At 41.3% G+C, this 21309-nt stretch overlaps 2 protein-coding genes across 2 annotated transcripts; one reads left to right on the forward strand and one right to left on the reverse strand.

Annotated features, from left to right (window-relative positions):
* Positions 1 to 20: 20 nt before the first annotated feature.
* TMEM43 (transmembrane protein 43) lies at positions 21 to 12301 on the reverse strand. The gene is made up of 12 exons (XM_065642416.1): positions 12178 to 12301; positions 11292 to 11441; positions 10099 to 10233; positions 9285 to 9379; positions 8715 to 8764; positions 7309 to 7378; positions 5437 to 5507; positions 5150 to 5271; positions 4510 to 4584; positions 4327 to 4428; positions 2710 to 2827; positions 21 to 1728 (listed from the first exon to the last, which is right to left on the reverse strand). Exons 1-12 carry the CDS (start codon positions 12187 to 12189, stop codon positions 1526 to 1528), a joined length of 1203 nt encoding a protein of 400 aa, XP_065498488.1. The 5' UTR covers positions 12190 to 12301; the 3' UTR covers positions 21 to 1525.
* A 123-nt stretch (positions 12302 to 12424) lies between these two features.
* On the forward strand, positions 12425 to 19492 carry CHCHD4 (coiled-coil-helix-coiled-coil-helix domain containing 4). Its single transcript, XM_065642572.1, has 3 exons — positions 12425 to 12633; positions 14611 to 14709; positions 18363 to 19492. Exons 1-3 carry the CDS (start codon positions 12612 to 12614, stop codon positions 18653 to 18655), a joined length of 414 nt encoding a protein of 137 aa, XP_065498644.1. The 5' UTR covers positions 12425 to 12611; the 3' UTR covers positions 18656 to 19492.
* The last annotated feature ends 1817 nt before the right edge of the window (positions 19493 to 21309 follow it).

The following is a 21309-nucleotide window of genomic DNA, read 5'->3' on the forward strand; positions in this document are numbered from 1 at the left end:
AAAAAGCCAACAGACCAACCTTTTGAAAACTGTATTTTATGAAATATACAAAAGCTCAGCACTTCCGTAGAAAATTGTACCTTCATCTCTAACATGGTAAAGCTGATTGGTGTCCTGCACCCCTGGTGAGGCAGCAGCGCTGGTCTCTCCAGTGCAGTTCTTAATCCAAGGTGTAAAAGCTGGTGTTGGGTGGCAGCAGGAAGACCGTACTACTTCTCAAAACACTTACAACTCAGGTCTCTACTTTGGTGCAGTTTGTAACAAACATTTGCTTCGATGTATGTTCAAGTTAAGTTCCTTTGGTGCGGGGAACACATTTCTCCTGACAGTCACAACCGGATTTCATAAATGAAGACATGATTTTTGTACTGAATTGTGTAAACTTACAGAAAACAAAACCACTGTAGTGTAGGGAGGGCACATCTGGAAGACTCTAGCAAGATGGGGAGGAACTTAAAACCAGAACAAGACAGTCTGTAATGCCAAGTACTGGTTACAGCAGAAATACGTCAACACAAGCCGTCGCAGCGCTACCAGGCGGCATTCCTCTGACGTGATACAAAACTCAAAATGTAGCTACTACAGTCTATGAAATATCAGGCAAAAATGTTTTCATAATTTCATTTTCATGGAGTATGTTCATCGTCTTACTAAGTGAAATTGAAGAAACAAACAGTATACACAGCAAAAAAATATTTCAAAGAATATACATTCAATTAGAAAAGCTAATTTTGTTTCAAGGCAGCAGGTTTTATTTTTAAAGGTTAGTGACCTTTGAGTACCCCCTTAAATAAGTGTAATTCGAGGTTAAATGTCTGAAATAGTTATGCAATGGTGTAGTCCATGCTAACATTTCAGATGCTTAACCAAAAACAACTTCAAAGACTTTTAAAAAGCTGGAGAAAAACCAATGCTTTCTGACAAATCCGCCCTGCCTCAGAGCCCTGCTAACCCAGCCACTCATTATTTCAAGTCACTTTGAAAATCCTCAGTCCAAAAGCATACACTTGACATTACTGTTGTGTGAAATTCGACTAATTGGCATTTGTCCTTTGAACACGTACGCTTCCAGACGCATCAGCCAAAGTAGCGTTACGAAAAGGCAGCAGCGGAAGAGTTTGTCAGGAACACGCGTGGATTTCCTAAGGAGATGAACTCACGGCCCACGCGATGGCACTTTATAAGACACGAGGTGCCCCAACTGCCAGCAAGGACTTGCCAGTGCTCAAAGCAAAGGGAGTAAGTAAGTGGTAAAAAGTACAAATCCGCTCATTCACTGACTTACAATCAATACAGACACTCCAAAATGCTTTTTTCCCTAAGTCAATGTCACCGACACCCTATGAAAAGCATCCTGTAGTCTGATTTTTCACGGATAACCTGTATCGAAAACTGCATTCAAGCCCCCTCCCCAGCTCTGGGTACACGCTGCTGTGATATGCTGTACACGCTGCAGTAACCAGGAGAGAAATGTGCTTGAAAAGTTTCTAACCAGGATTTGGTGCAAAACCCGACTGCCTCCTTCTCACTGCTGCTTCTTTGGTGGAACACGAGATTTTGCAACCACAATTGGAAGCACAGAGAGCAGCCCGATGAGCAAAGCCCAGAGCGGGCGGTGGAAGAGCCAGCCGACCGAGATGGTCAGGAGTGACAGCGAACTGGCCACGCAGAAGGCAAACGCTTTTAATCCGATGTTCACCAGATCTCTCACCACAGGAAACCAGTCCACTGCAGAAAGAATTAAACAAGGGATAAAGCAGTTGACAAGATGATAGTTTAAAAGTCTTATTCATGCCTAGGATTTGCACACTAACTATTGCAAACCAAAAGACAGACTCAAATTATTTATCGAAAGCACTGGATAAAGCTTTTCAGCAGAGCATCCTCAAGGCATTTGATAATTAAGCAACAGCTGAACCTCTAAGACACCAGGCTCCTCATCTCTTCAGACAGGAAGGATCCAAAATGAAGCCTGAAGTCTTGTCCGAGGCTTGAGAGGCAGAGCAGACTGGTCACCTTGCAGCTGTGGAACCAGCCTAGGGCACCTGATACAACATGCTAGCATAGAAATTTATTTCTGGCAACAATAGATCTTGCAGTAGCATGTATGTGAATAAGTAAATAAGAAAATAAAAGCAAGCGCACCGCTACAAAGCAAATGATAGCTTTGATGTTTGAAGTTTATACAAGTTGGAGGCACTGTCCTGCTTTTATCTAAGTTTTTATTCCAACATTTTTCTAAGCTAAAAGGATAAACAAAGCCCTTTTTTGTTGGGTGTTCACAGTAGTGTAGAATAACTAGACACAAATACACATTACTACATGACTACTAATTACAACCTGTTGGGGGGACCACCTGTGTACGGGTGTAGAAAGTAACTGGAATGCAGCAACTTGAGTTAGACTTGAAAGAACCAGCCCAGCGTGTGCTTTGGCTTCTGATTTTGGTGAGCACTGGGCTGGGATCTTCTGGGACTGGCAACAGATATTTGCCTTTTTTTTTTTAACATTCACAAAACCACCACCTGGTTCTGGGATCCTGTTTACCTGCAATTGCCTACAGTGACTTTCAGATCAAAACCAATCTGAGTTCAAACCAGATTCCTCCTGACTGCCAAATTAATTAATTGCATATGTGAGCAAGAGAGTATTATAATCCCTAGAGAGGTCCTATCTCTAAGCTGTTTTACCTTGCCGTAAAAAACTTACCCAAAGTGTAAAAGATCCGGGTCATTAGGCTGATGCCCACAAACATCGCCAGCCAGCCTGCGGCACGGAGCGCCCAAGTCTTCATGGTGTTACTCTCGTGCTCTTTCTGAAACACTTCCTGCAAGCAAACACCGTTATGTGCAGTCTGTTTCTCAATTTCTTTTGACATCCTCTTGATCTCAGTGTATTACGAGCAAATCAGAGCCAACAGCATTTTAGGAGTACGAATTCTCTCACAGAAGATACACTACAGCTCATTCTGCAGGGTCTTTTTGCACAATATTGCTGCATACTACAATAGATTTCAAAGTGCAGCACAAAGAAAACCAGCATTTTTCTAAATTAGGACAGCTAAACAAACACCGTTCAACACACTAGAACCACAGGCAGAAAGCGCACAGGTTTTGCTGCAAACGGATACATCATTCAACACAACTGGAAAATAAGACACTAATAAGTAAAAGTTACAAGGAGGAATGATCTGACTTTACTGTCTTTGGAGGAAGAGAGAAAAGGCAACAACATCCACTGATGACTGAAGGGAAAGTAGATGAAAGAATGTAAGTAGCACACAGGGAAGAAAAAATAAAAGGTATATGTATATTGCATCGGGCAAAGCATCTATTTGCAAGAATTCTGAGTAAGGTTTTTTTCCAAAACTGGTTCTGTGCCCCTCTGGCTTTATAAAATGTAACATAATAAAGAACTTAATGGGAAAAGGTATGTACAAGTAGTCAGTCACACATATAGGTACCCTACAAATTATTCACTTGTAGTGAGTTAATTTCCAAAAAAACTAAAATTCTGTCTAATAAAGATTCAGAGCTCCCAGCAGAGAGCTGATTCTACTGCTACTCTCTTTCAACTCAAAACAAAAGCCTTTTAAAATGCTTCTAGGAGCTCCTGTAAGCTCTTCACATGTTGGATTTTCGCAGCAGGGCACAAAACAATCATTAATGGAAACAAACCTACTAAAAGGAGTAAATGAATCACCAAATTGCTGGAGCACACAGGATTTATTGGAGCATAATGCTCTGCCTGAAGGTTCTTTCTCAGCCAGAACAGCAATAAACATTTCGAACAAGCCCAAACTCCTGTTATTAGCAGCTGAAGAGAGGATAGCTCCTACGGTTTGTTTAATTAAAGCCTGATGTTTACTATTTTACACACAACCTTTTCAAAAATCACATGCTTGCATGTCTAAGTGGGAAGCTACCAAAGAGCAAATAAGAGCAAAACGAGAAGGCACAGAAACAGCTTTTTTAAGTAAAGAATGTTCAGCAGCAACACAAGGGGATTTAAAAAAAATAAAAATATATATAGCTACTTAAGCCACAGTTCCTTTTTAAAATTAAAAAACCCATGAGGAATAACTATAGCCAAATAATCTGCTGCTAGTGGGTGAAGCACATTCTGCTGCAACACAAAGAATGTACAGAAACCTGGAAGGCAAACAAAGGCTATAACGTGTTATCCTAGAAAAAGGAGAGAGAAAAGCCAATGTTCACTTTTCCTCCTCTAGAGTAGGTCTGAAGGAGAACGAGCGCTCAACCCCCTGCTGCTTTGGCACTACCATCTCCAGTTCCAACCCTTCACCAGTGCAGTGTGGGATCTCACCTCCGCGGAGAGATCCCCGGGGTACAGGATCTGCAGGACATCTCCAGACTTGGTGTGATACGGAACCAGTTGATCACCTCGCTGGCGAGCAATCACAGTCACCTTGGAAGAAAGGGAAAAAGATTTACTGGTCACTGAGTTGGGAACAAAGTTTGAGAAACACAGAAAGAGCTGAAGACTCACCTTATCCGCAGAGCCCAAATGTGGGTCATCTCCACTCAGACCTGCATAGAAGAACGAGACACGAAGGTCTCCTACCTACAAACAAGAGAATATTGGAAGTCAAGAAAGATTTCTTTACAAAGAATCACAGGAAAGACAACTCTGCATGGGAACCCTTTGTCTATCAACACTTTTTCTGAACACTTATGTCAAGCCAGAGGATACCTAGAATGATTCCCAAGCTGTACTTTTTCCAGGCCCAGTTGATAGCTGAAAAAAGGTAGCTCAAATGCTGTTTTGCACTATTCCCTCTGATTTAGGTGCAGGAGCACATTAACACCAATGAGATCCTACGTCCATCCCTTGTCATTTCATCGTTTGGCAGGGGAAGGCAGGTAGCACAAGCTGACAAGCAGCTATTTCACTGCACTCTGTTCAGCACAGCAAGGCAGAGGCAGAACCCACCTCCCAGCACCATCCCATGCCTTTCCATTTAAAAGCATGGCAGGCTCAAGAAAACAGAAGACAAAGCAGCAGGATCAGAGGCTTCCTGCGAGAGAAGCACTCCGATTTCTATGTATTTAAATAGAAACGGGACATGTCCCCACTTTCTTTTTCACATAATAGTAATCACTACTTCGGTTTATCTTTCTCATCTTACTTCTGGGCGCCTGGGGTTCTCACTGTGGTAAAAGTAATCTCCTCCTCGGGTAACGTCAGCATGTGGATCCTCAAGGTTTGACAAGCTCAACTGCTTGAAGTCATCAATTTTATCCACAAGACCTAAGAAGAATAAAGAAATAAGCTCAGGTCTGGTGTCTAACTTTGAACAGCCAATTTGCTGGCTGGATTCCTGATTATGCTTTGAAATGACCGTCATCGCAGAAAGAACCCAAATCCACCGCTGATGCAACAGTGGACACAAAGGTAGCACAGAGCAATCCTTACCCTTAGAAAGAACAAAGCTGCCAACCTGGACATTAGGAGAAACAGCAGTGAAAGACTCCACAGCCATGGCACTGAGGAACAGAGAGAGCGCCCAATTAGTTCCAGATTTATCATCAAACTCTTGGTCTGCAGTAGGTAATACACAGCACATAAAAGGTATTATGTCAAACATCAGTAGAAACTCCAAGAGCTAAATGGCTGTCAGGATATGAAAACAAATCCATCAAGAAACTGTGTTCAGACTTCATAGCGCTGGAGCCGTTAAAATAAGTTAAGACAAGATACAACTGTCTCAGCCCCTGGCCTGACCTTCCATTCATATTATAGGATTTCACTAGTTTTTTTCAGTACTGAGCCTATAATGGGCCGACGTGGAGTGCAGCTCTTAGGAAGCTGTGTAGTGGCGATATAGACCTCTTGAGTGGCAATGAATTAATCACATTCCTAGAAGAATTCCTGCAACATTTATCTACACTCATAAATGCACTTTTTTTCTAGCTTGAACGTATTTATCTTCCACTGTCAACTTCTACATCTTACCTGCTAAATTAAAAAACCTAGATCATAGACCTTCTCCATATAAAGGTACCGTCACATCATGGCCAAGTTAATTAAATTCCAGACTCGGGAATCCTTTACTAACAGATTTGACTTCATTCTCATAAGCAGTACTACTAGAAGCTCCTTGGCAGGAGACAACAAATTTTATTTTCACAAATGTCTCAGTTACATAAAAAGATCGATGGGCGGATGGAAGAAGACACACTTAAAATAGTCCCATTAATGCAAGGCATGAATTCTAAAGTCAGCATGTCTGCATACACCGTGCTCTCTCACACAAGGATCCACCACAGTTCTGCTCAGCCTCCTTGGTTTGTACCAGTCACCCAGATGAAATGTTTTTAGCTGCAGCACTTTTAAAACGATGTACTGCAATAGCATTAAATCCAAAATGTTTCTTACTCTCAAATGGAGATTTGCATTTACTGGAGAACGCTTGGAGAATGTTCATTAACAAAGAACCGTGCATGGGGGGCAGAGAGAAAGCAGGCATGTTATCTGAGCAGCCTTTCTGATGTTATCTCTTATCTATACAAGTCTGCTAGTGGGGACTTACAATCAAAAACACACAGATCTTTGCTTTTTCTCCTGAAGTACTTCCAAATAAAGGACAGTGTATTTGGATAAGGCAACACAACCAAAACAAAGTTCTGGATATTTCGCTAAGTTTGGTTTTGTTAGAATCCTCGTCCTACTATCTCTCCAGCTGTATTTTTCGCTTACACATGATGTTTTTTGCCAGATGGCATCCTGCATCCTAAGGAACCAAACAAGTGCTGTGAGAATGATAAACAAGCTAAAACTTAGCATTAAAAGTGGCACATCATAGTGTAACTAAAATGCTGCAAATGAGATACATGAAACAAATTATATATGGGCAATCGCCACAAACAAGCCTGTGAGCTCATGCATGCTACCTCAGAAAACGCAGCATGCAAGTGGCGTGACGAGCTCATGAGATGCCTGTTATTCTAACCCTGTACTTGTAATAGAGGAAAGAATTAGTAATTGACTGCACCAACAGACAATAAAAGTCAGAAAGAAACCAATTCAAATTCTCCTATGTGGGGACCACATGGTCCAGAGGTAATAAAATAATATCCCAATAATTACTAATGGATAGCTTAATACTGGTTCCACCAGGCAGCTTTGAATCACTCTCTGATCTCTCTGTGCGTTAGTTCTCCCTGCTACCAAAAGACCAACAGTTTCCAACTGCTTCACTGTGTCATGAAAATTAGTCATTTAGCTTTCATCTTTAATCAGAGACAGTGAAAGAATCCAGAGGGACTGCGCTTGGTGGTAAATTACCTTGGGTTTTTGTGTCCAATTTCTCGATCAAAGTTTCTGCTGTTCACAACTTCTGATTTCCATTCGGTATCTAAAGAAAATTATATGAAGGTTGTGGAGAAAACAGGAAAAATTGCTACTCAGATCTTAGTTATTGAATACACCTTTAAATCAATGAATCAGTTCTAAGTTACACTTGCAGTAATAATGTTTACATAAAAGTATGTATGTGGCAACAACAAGGTGGGGGGCCAAGGGGAGAGGAGTCTGGAGTGAAGTTGAGCCTGGGCAAGGGTGAGAGACAATGTGTTTACCCAACACCTGAATCAGTAATTAAATATTTATTTTAATTGACGATAAACTAAGTTAATTTTCCCCAAATTGAGTCTGTTTTGCCCACAATGGTAAAACTGGTAAGCGATCTCCTTATCTTTATTTCAACACACGAGCTCTCCTGTTCTTGTTCTTTTCAGTCTCTTGCACAGTCCCGCTGAGGCGGGGAGTAGGCAGGCGGCTCTGTGGGCCCTGGGCCAAAATTAACCCACCACATCTAGTAACACACAGACTTTTACTGGACAGAATCCATCAATCTTGAGACGGCAGCTTTTTTTTTAAATGGCGTTTCTTTTTGTTCCTTGCCAGTGTAGGACTGTTCTCCACAGCTCACAACCACCAGCTTTGCTCCTTATGTATCTCCGTGCTCCAGGGCCCCATGCTTCACTGAGCTGGGCTGTTCCTAGGATCACACCCAGAAACTGCTGCACACCCACATTACACAGCCACGTGCTTTAATCAGAGATAAACTGAGGCTCAGAGACCAATCTCCAGATACCTGATGACTCAGAGTATTTTTCTGCCACTGGGTAGATCAGAATAATGCTTGCAGTTCTGCTCCTGCCAAAAAAGCAATTGGCAAAAGCCACAGTGCACATCAGAAGGTGCTGACGATTTTCATTAGCTGGTAACGACACCTAAACAGGCTCTCAAGATGCTGTCAGACAGGCTGGAGCTACACTGCTCTTGCCCATCTATTCTCTTCTGCTCATGTCCAACATATGCCCAATTATTTTACTTCTTAAAAGTAATCTCAGGTACAACTTTCAACACACTCCCATCTCCTGTCACTGAGGACCTTATGGGTTCAATCTCCAGAGCATCCTGTTCCTGGATGCTGCTCTGAACCTCCAGGAGTTCCAAGACAAGACTTTCTGTAGGAGCTGCTTGCTAACAGCACACAACCTTTCACCTCCGTTACCTCAAGAAAGGGAGGTCCTGCCATTTGTTTAGGAAACAGAATTTTTGCTTATTTCTTCACATTCCTATGTTTCTGAACAAGAAAATACAGGGTGTACAACAAAAATCAAAGCACACACACATAAAAGTCCAAAGTTTCATGCATAAAAGGGACTTTCTGTTGATCAACTTACTGTATGAATACTTTGTCTCTTTCTTAATCTCACCATTCTCTTCATGTTCCCTGCAAAGAAAAGCCGGGGGGATGAGAACTAAAACAGTGCACACACACACCCCTGCTCAGGGCAAAAATATACTTCACACATGAAATGCACAGACAGCTCAGTGGCAACACAAACTTATCTTTACCAGTAAACTAACTCTTCTCTGAACTACCTATTCTGAAGACATGGATTCTCTGTACAAGGAGAAAATTACACACAAATGCTAAACAGCCACAACCCTTTTATTCCCAGGTTGCCAACAAGGAGGTGTTGACTAGATCAGAGGGAGTGGAAACATTTTATGAAAGGCCTCGGATGTTACCCAGATCTTATCAGATGCAAATTCTGCAGCATTGACCACCTACAAGACCTGATGACTCCAAGGAAATTCAAGCCACTCTCTAAAAAAATCCCAAGAGCTCTAGAATTCCCCTGCCATAAAGATTTGTTAGATCTTTTGGGGGGTGAGAAAAGAAAATGTGATGGATCCTGTTAATACAACAGCTTTATAAACAACTTTTAAAGATTTCTTTCACTTACGTGGACTCTTCATATTCTACCCATTGGTACATTTCCACGTTACGCTTAAGTTTGACAGCCTGGATGGAGACGCCATAGCTGGGATCAAACAAAGGCTATTTAAAAATTAAAGAAAATACAAGTCAGGATAAATGCTATACCTCACAAACTCAAACACTGTACTTTATTATTAAACCCACTTACATACCTCGCTGTACATAGTTAATTCTACATTACACACAGCTGAATATAGAATAAATGTTACAAAAGACAAAAAAGAGCATCTCCTTATATCACTGGTAAGTCTGACCTAAAGAATCATCATCAAAAATTACTGCCATAGTGAAGAATAAAATCAAAAATGCTGGCTAATGGCACACAGGTTTAAGTGTTTAAACCAGGGGGAGATTTTATTTTGCTGGAAGCTGCCATGTAACCTTCTGCAATGCCAACTGACCATGGAAAATATCATCACTACTGAAAAGTCACAACTTGCAGAGCCTCTGTACTCCAAGAGCCTAAAGACTTTACAGTATCATGAATACACAACAGGTTCCCTGTACAAACGGGATTGAAATTATCCACCAAAGGCAGTGGGAAGGTAAATACAGGTAGAGGTAGCACGTTGCTTAGGAGTAGGGAGCTCAAAGCTGTAAAGCATCTCCCCGATTCTAGGCCAAGAACCAAATTTTGAGTGGTAGTCGGCAATACTTGCAGGGAAGGAGAGAAGCTACATGTCTTCTCCCTGGATATCAAACACAATTTTAATTGGCAAATACTTTTATTTCCTTCCCTCCAAGCCTGAAATAAATTTTTAAGATATTATTTTATTTACCTTAGATGTACTCAAAGCGCCAGCTAAGTGCACCAATCTCCCTTCGTTCTGCTGAGACACGCTGTGGATGTTATCAAGAGGGATCACAAGAGAAAGTCCCTCATCGAGAGACTTGGCTGTCCTTAAAGCTCGTCCCTGCAATCAAGAAAAGCAAAATCAAGTTGTGGAGAATAAATGGCACTGAAGTATTTTGTGAAAAAAGTTAACAGACACGTGATCTGAAGACCACAAGGAATGCTTGTATACTCAGCCTCAAGGCATATTCTCGAAACACTCTTCTCCACTCTTGTTCTCCGTGTCTGACACAGTTTGGGGCAATACTTCTTACCCATGCAGCAGGATCATTCACATTGACTAAGCTCCTCAAACACACATAGATTATTCCTACAAGGGTCCGGAGTTATTGCTCTTCACCTTTTACGTTGTTCATCGTCCACGAATAACTGCAAAAATTATGCCAATTATGGTCCTTTTTCCACAGACCCATGTGACTACTTGGCAGAAGTTTTCCTTACCTTACCATCATGTTACAGTGTGCTTTTTCCTGCAAAGTCACTGAAATTTGGAGTAGTTACTTTTCCTCTTTAGAGGTACAAAAGGAAGTCTTAAGTGAAAATTCACAGAATTCTACTCTCCCACTCCAAAATTGCCAAAAGTGTGTATGTTTGCAACAGTAGGGTGTTAGGATTCCCTGCTTACTCTAATTCTTTTTTCAGTCTCAAACCGAGACATAAGATAACACTGAGAATAATTAACACCCTCAATTTTGCGACACAGAGCATGAATTCCTTTAACACAGTTATAACAACACTAGAAACGAGGACATTATGTTATCCCAAGAAAAGAGAGAAGACTGGAACATGGCTGGCTCATGCAACCCCCTTTCAATAATACTACAGCCTGGTTCTGCACCAGCTCACAGGTTTTGGATCTTATCTCTCATCACATGCTGCCACTGTCTCTACCACACTCAGCTCTACAAAAAGACTGTCTGAGGTCCAATGATTTTACTCTCTGTTATATCCCAAGTATAAGGACCAGGTTCTCCAAACATAGCATTCATTTCTTATGTGTGGAGTAATAAATATTTCACGTGACCATTTTAGTAAGCCTATAAATGCAAAACTAGTTGAATGTCACCTCAGCTGCGACATTTTAAAGCTGTGCGTAAACACTGACAGTATTTCACTTACTTCATTGGTAAAAAGAACGTAGAAAGACAGAAGAAATGTCACAAGTCCTATCAACATGCCTCCAGAAGTCTCGCTGAGCCTCTCCAGGAACCCCGGTTTGGCCTCACTTGTGATTTTGACATGTTCTTTTCTGCTGCCTGTGTCAGAGAACTGTTGGAGATAAACCCAAAAAGGCAATATTGGGGTTACAGGGAAAGGCATTCTGTTTCAAAATATGTCTTTTAGCTTTGTTAATACTGCTGCTTTACAGGGTAGCACCTCTTGCCTTGGACCAAAACTTTCCTACCCTTATTAAATGCCCCATTACACTTTTGATACTGGTAACACAGTCAATAAATAGAACTCAAGCCTAATGGAAAAAACAATTGCAAAGACAGTTGTTCAACATGTTCCTTCAAGCTTTTTTCAGTCTGTCTCTAGGTTCCCTATTTGGCACCCACACCCCGTATCCAGCCCCTGACAAATTGAGTAATACTCCTGAATTCCAGACCAACTAAAACATAGCTATAAATAACAAGTTCCATTTTACCTCCCCCATGGTAAGTGCCTGCATACTTTAAAATAATTGCATCTAGAGCAACAAGAAGAGGCAGCTTAAAAATTGGTCTTGCTGTCCCGGCCAGTGCCACAGTACAGCACGAAACCCCCGGGTTTATCTGTGTGTACGCTGGCTGGGGGGAATAACCACGAAGTAACTTCAGATCAGCACACGTAGCCAAGACAGAGGGTTGAGGCTTCTCTCGTGAACGCCTCGGGACGTGAGGCGGGCTGGGACAGCGGCCCCGCCGCGCAGGGCCCCTCGCCTCGGGGAGCGGGAACGGGCCGACCCAGGGACCCGCCACACGCACCGCGGACTAACGCCAGGACCAGCCCAAGCCGCACTTACATTCCTCGACATCTTGAGCCTCTTGCCCGTACCGGGTCCCACCCCGGAGAGCCCGCAGGAGCCACCGCAAGAACCGCGAACCCGCAGCCGCGCCCTCCTCCTCCTCAGGGCTCACCCGGCGCGCCCGCCGCCGCGCAATGCATGCCGGGACACGTAGTTCCTCCCGGGGATGGCCGGGCGCGGGGCATGCTGGGAGTTGTAGTCGGGCGCCTGACGGGGCCGGTCGCTCCCTCCCCCGCGCCGGCCCTGGGGCCGCCATCGGCAGGAGGCGCGTCAGCGGCCGCCGGCGGGCAGGGAAGGTGCTTCCGGAGGCGGGAGGTCACCGCGTGGAGCAGCGCGCCGCTGCCCGGTGCTGCGGCGGCGGTAGAGGAGGAGCGGAGGGGGCGGCGGCGGTCAGTCTGCGCGCGCGCCGCGAGGCACCGTACGGCTCCGCCATGTCCTACTGCAGGCAGGAAGGTGCGCACGGGTGTTCCCCCAATGTCACGCCGCGGGGACAGGCCGGGCGTGCTCTCCCTGAGGCGGTTGTGGGAGGGGGGGCGATGTGGGGCGGCTGCCCGCTCACCTCAGCCCCTGAGGGGAAGGCGCAGCCTGAGGGGAGACGAGGCCGCGGGCTGCGTGTGGCGGCGGGAGGGACTGCCTCGACTCCTGCCTCCGACCTTTCTCCTCACGGGAGGCGGGAAGGCGGCGGGGCGGTTGGGGCTATGAGGCGGGAGAAGGCGTTGAGGGGCCCGCGGGTGCCCCCGGGTGCCCCCGGGCCGGGCGGGGTGAGATGAGGTGAGGAGGTGCCGCCCTGCAGGGCGTTGAAACATCCCCGCGAAATGGCCGGAGCGCGCGTGTGCGCGCCGCGGGGCGCGGAGCTCGGCCCGCCCGGCTCCGCCGCGGGGCGGCTGAGGTATCGGGGCGGGATCCTCCCGCAGGGGTTAAGTTTCTGCCAATTTAGTTTAAGTGGCCAGAGGTGTGGTTTGTGGTTTGTTTTTTGTTTTGTTTTGTTTTGGTTTTTTAACCTTTTTGAGGCAAACACGGTAGATGGACAAGGCGAGTAGGGTAGGAACGTTATGTTTCTGTATCTATGCAAGGTATTATACGGGTTGTATTTACGAGGCTTAATCACTTCATATCCTAGGAGACCTATTCCCCCCCCCTTTAATTAATGTAGTGACTAAAAGTAGAGTTTCAAACTGGAAAAAAGCCATACTATAGTTCTAAATGCCACTTGGAAATTAAAAACTTTGGCACACTGACGATTGTAAACTGTGGTGAGGTGGTTATGACCTATGGACCTTCATGGTTTTAGTTTATTTATTTTAACAACATCTTGGATCTTTGCAAGATCTGTAAGCTGTCTTATGGCATCCTGCAAAATTACAGTGACACAGGTTGGAGTTGAAATATTTCTATATATATTCTATAAAATGTTTGGGCAGTCTACATTGTAAAGTTTGTTGGAGTGCTATGCAGAGTTGACGGGAGACTGCTTACCTTTTAAAAAGGGCTTTGTTTTATCTGTTTTCTCAGACATGTTTAAATGCATATTGGTTACTGAGCAAAGTAAAGGGAATTGCTGGACATCTGCTAGTTGAGCTCACATTAAGGGGCAAGAAGATACTAATTTCCAATAAGCCGAGTCACTGTAGTGGCCTTTTTGAATTTGGAGAATGAAAGGAAGTTCTTGGGCAACTCACCTTTTTTTTTTTTTTCCACTCAATTAATACTCAGTTGTGTTTTCAGAAGAGTTTCAGCCAGCTGTTCTTTTCTGCTGTGTGTGCCTCAGTGTTCTTCATAGTTTTACAAAATTGTCAGAAAACTACTCGGGTTTCCAGACAAGCTTCCCCTAACCTGGCCACAGAACTTTATTAAATCAAGATACGCTGAGTTGTTTTTCTGTCTTTGGTAATGTTCACAGTACCTTTCAACATAGTTGGTTCTACACTGTTAAGGTCCTCTTCAGTATTTCATTCAGATAATTGCTGTAAAATATTACACCAGTCTTTAATGGAGAGTACTATTATTAAAAAGTATCCTATTGAACACTTTCCTGTAACTTAGTATAACTTTTCTTTCACTCTGCCTTTTTTTTTTTTTTGTCTAACTCCTTGGTCTGGGTTAGTCCTGGTAATGGAGTACTTTGAGCTTGTTTAGAAACAGTTTTTTTAACTTCGCAGTTCAATGAACTGCACTGTGATCTGCAGCTAGTACAGTATGTTGCTGTGAAAATAGGAACTTTAGAAGAATAGAATTTCAGTCGTGTACGTGCTCCTCTGAACCAACAACTGTTCTGATTGAAGGTGATTGATAAGTACAACAGAACTCATTCACTGTTAACATTAATGCGTCATACTGAGTATCTCGTTACCTTGTGGTGTTCAGCAGGTTTATAAATGACTTGCGTCTTGGCTTTCTCTGAACTTTTGCTTGTTGTCTCCTGTATGGTAGGAAAAGACAGAATTATATTTGCGACCAAGGAGGACCATGAGATGCCCAGCAGTGCTGAGCTGGTTGCAGATGACCCTGATGACCCTTATGAAGAACAAGGTCAGTAGTAAGTAGAAGAACTGAAGTGAGGAGTGTTACATTACGTAGATCACATTCTAACAATCTTAAACAAGTACAACAAAAAACAAACCTTGTATGAAGTAGGAACAAATTATTCATTCATTTTTAAAGACTGAGGGCAACTGGTTATTCCGTAGATAAACACCCAAACTCTCAGCAGATTTATCTTCTAAATTAAGACATCACAAAGGACATGCTTTCCTTACAGTGGTTTGGGTTTTTTTTTTCTACACTTTCAATGATCTTTCAAAGTGGTCTGTTCAAATACATCAGTTGATGGCTTATAGTTTTGGTTAGTAGCCAGAGATATCCAGAAAAACCTTTTCCTTCCTTTCTGTTATTAATAAAGTTAGAGCTTGACCAGTGGAATTTATGGGGTTTTTTTTCTGTTTTAAATGACAAATTGCAATTTTCACAGAAGCTGAAGTGAGTTACATACCACTGTCATTGATGTGAGTTATTCACCTGCCTGCATGCAGCAGAAATTGCTTAATTTGGTGATCTCTGAATATGCATTTTAACATAAATTATATCTGACCAATCCTGTACTATACTAGTAGCAACATAATCAATAACTGGTAGTAATATCTTTCAATGGCATGTGACAGGCAAGTTCAAATTACTCAGTTTTCAATTATAACCATCTTGCCTTGAAAATACGTAAGCTAAATTTTCAATGAAGATTACAATTCTTGTATGAAGCGTATCTAACCTTTAAGAGAGCAGAATATTTCTGAGATCAAGACTCGTAACGTTCTGACTGCACAGAGCATATTTTAGTTTATTCCTAGTGCGTAAATGAAATAATCTTCCTGTCGTGATGATTAAATAAATTTTGCCCTATGTTGAGAAATTGTCATGAACGTCTGTGAATTTGGGTTATTTTTTTTTTCTAATTGCCTTTATACTTTCTACTTTATACTTTCTACTTTAGCCTTTTTGTGTGAAGTGGTCTCACTGCTTTCAGCTCAGCTGAGATAGAAGTAAATGCTTCACCCTTTTTGACATTTTGAAAGTGAAAGTTATGCAGGTGACTCTGTGACCTTTAGAGGGCAGTATTTAAGCACAGTTCACAGCTGGAGCACACAGGGTCACTTTCTTGACTGATATGGTATGTAGTTTAATTTGAACCATATTGTTCTGTGTTGATTGGGGGTTAATTTTTCTGGTGTTTTGGTTTTGTTTTTTGGTTTTTTTTCTTAGAATGCAGTAAGGTACTGCTCTGAAAATGTTTCACTTGCACAATCTCAGGCTACAATGCATCAGATCACAAAAGAGAAACAGTTGACCTACCACAGAATGCAACTGCATCTAATGAGAGTGAAATTTCTGGGCAAGAAAGACATAATGGGCAAAATGTTTTGGAATATGTTGAAGTGCAGAAGCCCTGGCTGGTGTGGTTTTTATTTAAAAGAAAATTGGAAAGGGCTTTGCTGTACATAAAGTAACATGCGGACTTTTCTAATTTCAGTCCTACTTTGAATAGAAGACTTTGTTTCCAATGTTCAACTTCTGTGGCATAATTAACTATAATGACTTTTCTTTTCTGCTGTGCTATACACAGAACAGTCATATCTGGGAAATAATTATATAGATATACTATAATCTATATTGTTTTCTAATACAGCCGGAACTCTTATTTGAGGTTTTGGGTTGTTCTTTTTTTTTTTTTTTTTTCCCTAGGGGCTTTTTCATACTTAAGATGAACATGTAGTTTGGTATTTTTGGATAGTTCTTATTTTGCTTCAGGCATTAACAGACATTAGTCTTTGAGCAGTCTACTTTAGTCAGTAGATCACTCAGAAAAACTTGTGCTTTTTTCACTTGGGAGAAAATGAAGTTGTATAGTATTTTTTTTAATTATTATTTCTATCAGTTATTAGATTTTTTTTTTAACTTAGTTTTATCAGTTATGAGATTTTGGTAGGCAAAATGTTAATGGCTCGCTTTGAGTCAAAAACATAGAAATGAAGTAATGAAATGGGAAGGCAGACAAAGCAGGGTAGGTTCAAGTTAGCATTTCATATTGCAGCATATCTGAGTTCACTGTATGTGCCTTTTAACAGCTGTGGCTTATGGAAACAAATTAAGAATTCATTTGCAGCAGTTTTGAAATAGCGTTCCTGCTGTAAAACTTAGGGAATTGCACCTCAAACACAGATGGTTGCTGTCCTCTCCTTTCTCTGTTTCTCCAGGCTTGTTCCTCTTGTGTTATTTTAGAGACAGTTTTCAAGTGGTTTCCCCAGAGGATTGATGAAGCAAAAACCCTAATTCTTTTAAGAAAGAACTTGATGAATGATCAGATGTACAGGACTGGTTTTATGACTGATGATGCCCCTTTCAATTGTTCTTCCTATGTGTCTGTCACCTTACATTGTGAATCATTGGCAGAAGAATTTGTTGTTGGAATGTTTGTCATACAACAGGGAAGAAACTTTTCTCAGAACCATCGGATGACTTCATTACAGCAAGTACAAAGACAAGTGTGGACATAAGTGCAAGTGGATCTGCCTCCATCTGTGAGATAAGAGAGATTAGGTTGTGTGATGTCAGCAGTTAATTGCTAATGCAAGCCTTGATCTGCTATGATGTAAACAGGATTGTTTTTTCTTCCCCAAGCCCAGGCTCAAGTAGATTATGACCCACTGGATAGTGAGGTTCAGGCTGCATTTGAAAGAAGTTTCAATTCATTTTTAATTAAAAATAGTAATCCCGTCTATTGCAGACTTGCAATTCAGGGAGAGTGATGGATTAAATCTGTTTCTGTTTTAATTGTGTTCTAAGCTAGCTGATGCGCTGACTCATTGAAGTGTGCATTCTGCTGTAATTATCAGTTAGGAAATGCTTGCATTATTCATCTCGGGTTTTTTAAGCATGATTTCTGTGCATAATATATCCCAAACTGATGCTATTTTAGTGATCAAATATGTGCAAATCAATGCAATGCTCATACAAGATCGAATTGTTTATGGGATAACTCTTATTGTTAAAATTTGCAGGTTTACAAGGCAGATCTGGTTCTAAAGGGAACAATTTATTTTTAAGAGAATTATTTTACAAGTAATTTTATTGCTGTGATGTCTTCAGGAACATTTCAAAATTCATGTATTTTTTCTTTTTGATGTCTTAGAAAAATGACCATTTAAAATGACTAGTTGGTGTTAGTGAGGAGGAATAAAGGACTTCAAAATATAGTTTACAAATCAAGCCATATTTTTTCTACACTATATGATCAACATCTTTCTGCTTTGTCATCCTTGGCAATAATGACTCTGTCACCAGCCATCCATTTCCGTGTCTCGGAAGTCCTTCTTTTCTTCTGACACGTGGACTGACTTTGATCTGCTTTTGCAGTTTCCTTAGAATATTCTCAGTGGTCTGTAGTCCAGGGAGCAAGACTTAATTCAGGCACAGATACAGAACTAATTGCACTTCTGCCCAGTGAAGGATCATTCAGATCAGTGACAGAAACAGACTGGCCAAGAAGAGAAAGGTGTTCAGTACCCTTGAAGCTACAGAACTAATATGACATTCTTAGTACTTCAGCTTACACCTGCAACCTAGCAGCTTTTGCTGAATGAAATAAATTTTTTGAAGGAGCACTTAACTTTTCTTTTCTCTCGTTTCTTCAGGATTGATCTTGCCCAATGGAGATATCAATTGGAATTGCCCATGTCTGGGTGGAATGGCTAGTGGTCCCTGTGGGGAACAATTCAAGTCAGCCTTTTCTTGTTTCCACTATAGCACAGAAGAAATCAAGGGATCAGACTGTGTGGACCAATTCCGTGCCATGCAGGAATGCATGCAAAAATACCCAGATCTTTACCCTCAAGAGGATGAAAATGATGAAAAAGAGAAGTCAAGCAAAGATTTGGAAGCTACTCCTATGGAGGCTTCTGCTGCTGAAGAGAAAGGCTCTAGCTAGTGAAGATGCAAGGAGGCTGTTGTCTCCATTTCTCATTTTCAGAGACCTGGACTTTTGCAGTATGTCTGTCTTTTGAATCGTCAAGAAATGTTTCACCACTGTTCTATACACTGTATTATAGTAAATTATTGCTGAGGGAGAAATCTCAGTGCTACAGCCTTGCAAATAAATACTGCAGAGTATGTGTGTGTATTGTGTAACCTGCTATCAGACACAGTTAATACTTTAACAACTGTTTTTTAACCTCAAGTTCTCCTGGAGTTTTGACTTGAATAATGTCTTTAAAAAGCTTTCAACTTAAATTCCACTAGCACACCAGATCTGTCTTCATTTCAGTAGGTTCTGATCAATAGCTGCTTTTTAAAATGTATTCTGTTCTATTAATAGAAATTGCATTAAATGATTTCCTTAAAGATTTTTTGTCAGAGTGATACAGGACATTGAAAATGGCCTAAATCTATAATTCGTAAAATTCAAATTTTTTTTTAGTTTATGGTTGCATTTTACTTTTGGGGTAAGGTGAGAACTGCCAGAAGATGTTGAAATGTTTATCTCCTTTGATTTCATTTACTTATTGTCATGGCTTTTTCATTTTAAAAACGGTGTGTTGTACAACCTTCGATAAAGATGAATGGAATGAATGTTGGTCACTGGGTTTATTTTTTTGCTCTGAAACCAGTTTTTGGGTTCCTTTAGTTAGTACCTGCTCCTTAAGTGTATAGACAGGCTCTTGCAAAATACTTTGAGAACACAATGAAAATGTTATCTGGTATAATGGTCTCAAAACAGATACTGTGACTTAAGTGCATATTAAAAAGCAAATACTTTTTACATTCATTGAAGCTCCTGTTCCTGTCGTGTGGTTTTTTTGTTAACACTGCTTGTGTTTGAGATACTCTTCTGTGTTCTAAGCAGCCCTTGAATCAGTTTGTGGGTTGTGAAGAGTAGTTGTTCCAGCTTGTTGGATTTTTATTCTTGTCCAATTCTTTTATCCCCAGCCCCAGGCAGGGAAGTATGAAAAATGCAAAGCGTTTTCTGTAGCAATAGTAGAGTATGGATCATGAATCAGCACTACAGAGGACCTGAACAGCAATTAAAATATTTGAAAATTACCTTAGAGGTACAAATAATTTAGTAGTAATTCATTACGGTTTAATACCCATGCATAATGGAATGCTACATTGTTTTTCTTTCCTAACAAAATGTAGGCTGTGAGAAATGTATTAGAAAACAAATTGTACCATGTGGCTTCAGTGACTGTTCATTGCAGGATTGTTAGGGTTTTTTTCTCTCCTTATGTGTTGATTAAACTTAAGCAAAGCATTAAAAGTTGTAGTGGCAATAATACAGCCCAGTAGGTCTGGTAAAGTTTGAACACTTGCCTGTCTCTGTGGGCAGCAGCCTGGAGTGCTCAGCAGCATTGCTTCCATATAATGTTTTGGTATCTTGTTTGCATAAGTTATTTCAGTGTTAGTGATGATGCTTCTGAATGTTAGAGGAGAATTTCTGTTAAATTTTACGGTGTCTTTGAGCTGGGTATATATTTTTTTTATATTTGGAACCTCAAAAAAATTGTAGGCAATTAAGAGGCTGACAACTACTCAGTTCTGAGGCCGTGGACAGCAGGTACTCTCAGCATCTCTTTGCTTTTAAGAGAAACAGAGTGTGACAGAGCTTCTCAGTGTGACTCTTTCAGGCGTAGGAAGACAAATGCCAAGTTAACTTGAGTAAATGGGCACAAAAGCAGCAGTGATAAACGTTGGCACTTAGGCAATTGGACCATGAAAATGAAATCTTAGGCAATCAGATAAACCCCGGGCACCAAATTAAAAAAAAAAAAAAATCACAAGCGCCCAAGCTCTTGGTTGTTCAAATGGAAATCCAGTGCATTATTTGTGAAGAAGCAAGAGCTGTTTGTGAAGGGGTGCTCTGTTCTAAGCATGGTTTGCCTCCTATTTTTTTTCACTGTTCTTTTTCCCACGTTGCCTCAATGCCCTACAGGTTTTGGATTTACCCTCTCTAACAGTATTTATAGCACTTGTGTGCAAACATAAAATGCAAGAATCCTGGTCCAACAGTAGCTCAAGACCTGAACCTGACCGAGGGAACTTGCAGCATATAATCTAACATATTCGAAGGTGTATTTAGGATGGAGTTGTTTCTTTCTGACAGCTGTGGCTTGGTAACCTGTTGTGCTAGGTCCAGTACAAATATGGAATATGTGAAAGGGCCTTACATCAGAAACTGTGGAAAAACACTATGTAATGTGTTTAAAGTGTTTTGAGAAAGGAAGTCATAGCGCTATTCCTAAAGAGGTCTTTGTGGAAAGTAAAACTTTTTTTTCCTCCTATCCTTGTCAAATTAGAAACTAGCATAACTGTCATCACTTCACTGCATTTTAGTTCTGGATAATCCCTTAAAAGTACAAGTGATGTAACTTGGACTAAAAAAAAAAAAAAAAAAAAAAAAGTGTCTCTCACTCTCCTCACCTACTCGTCATTCATTGGAAGGAAGAAAGCTTTCATTATGGAATAAATGCTCTTCATTTAATTCCATGCCTTTTAGTTGATCTCTGTCCTATAAAAACTGATGTACTGAGTGTGATTAAATGTTTGTTAGAGTTTAGTGCCAACAGGCTGTTAACAAGGCATGAG

Source organism: Caloenas nicobarica, chromosome 11 (assembly GCF_036013445.1).
Source record: "Caloenas nicobarica isolate bCalNic1 chromosome 11, bCalNic1.hap1, whole genome shotgun sequence".
In the NCBI taxonomy this organism is placed as follows: Eukaryota; Metazoa; Chordata; class Aves; order Columbiformes; family Columbidae; genus Caloenas; species Caloenas nicobarica.

Coding starts and splice junctions, on each gene's coding strand:
- CHCHD4 (XM_065642572.1), top strand. CDS start 12,612: ATGTCCTACTGCAGGCAGGAAG. Junction 12,634..14,610: donor GTCCTACTGCAGGCAGGAAG/GTGCGCACGGGT, acceptor CCTGTATGGTAG/GAAAAGACAGAATTATATTT. Junction 14,710..18,362: donor TGACCCTTATGAAGAACAAG/GTCAGTAGTAAG, acceptor TCGTTTCTTCAG/GATTGATCTTGCCCAATGGA.
- TMEM43 (XM_065642416.1), bottom strand. Junction 7,379..8,714: donor AGAGACAAAGTATTCATACA/GTAAGTTGATCA, acceptor AATTTTCTTTAG/ATACCGAATGGAAATCAGAA. Junction 5,272..5,436: donor CAGCTTTGTTCTTTCTAAGG/GTAAGGATTGCT, acceptor TATTCTTCTTAG/GTCTTGTGGATAAAATTGAT.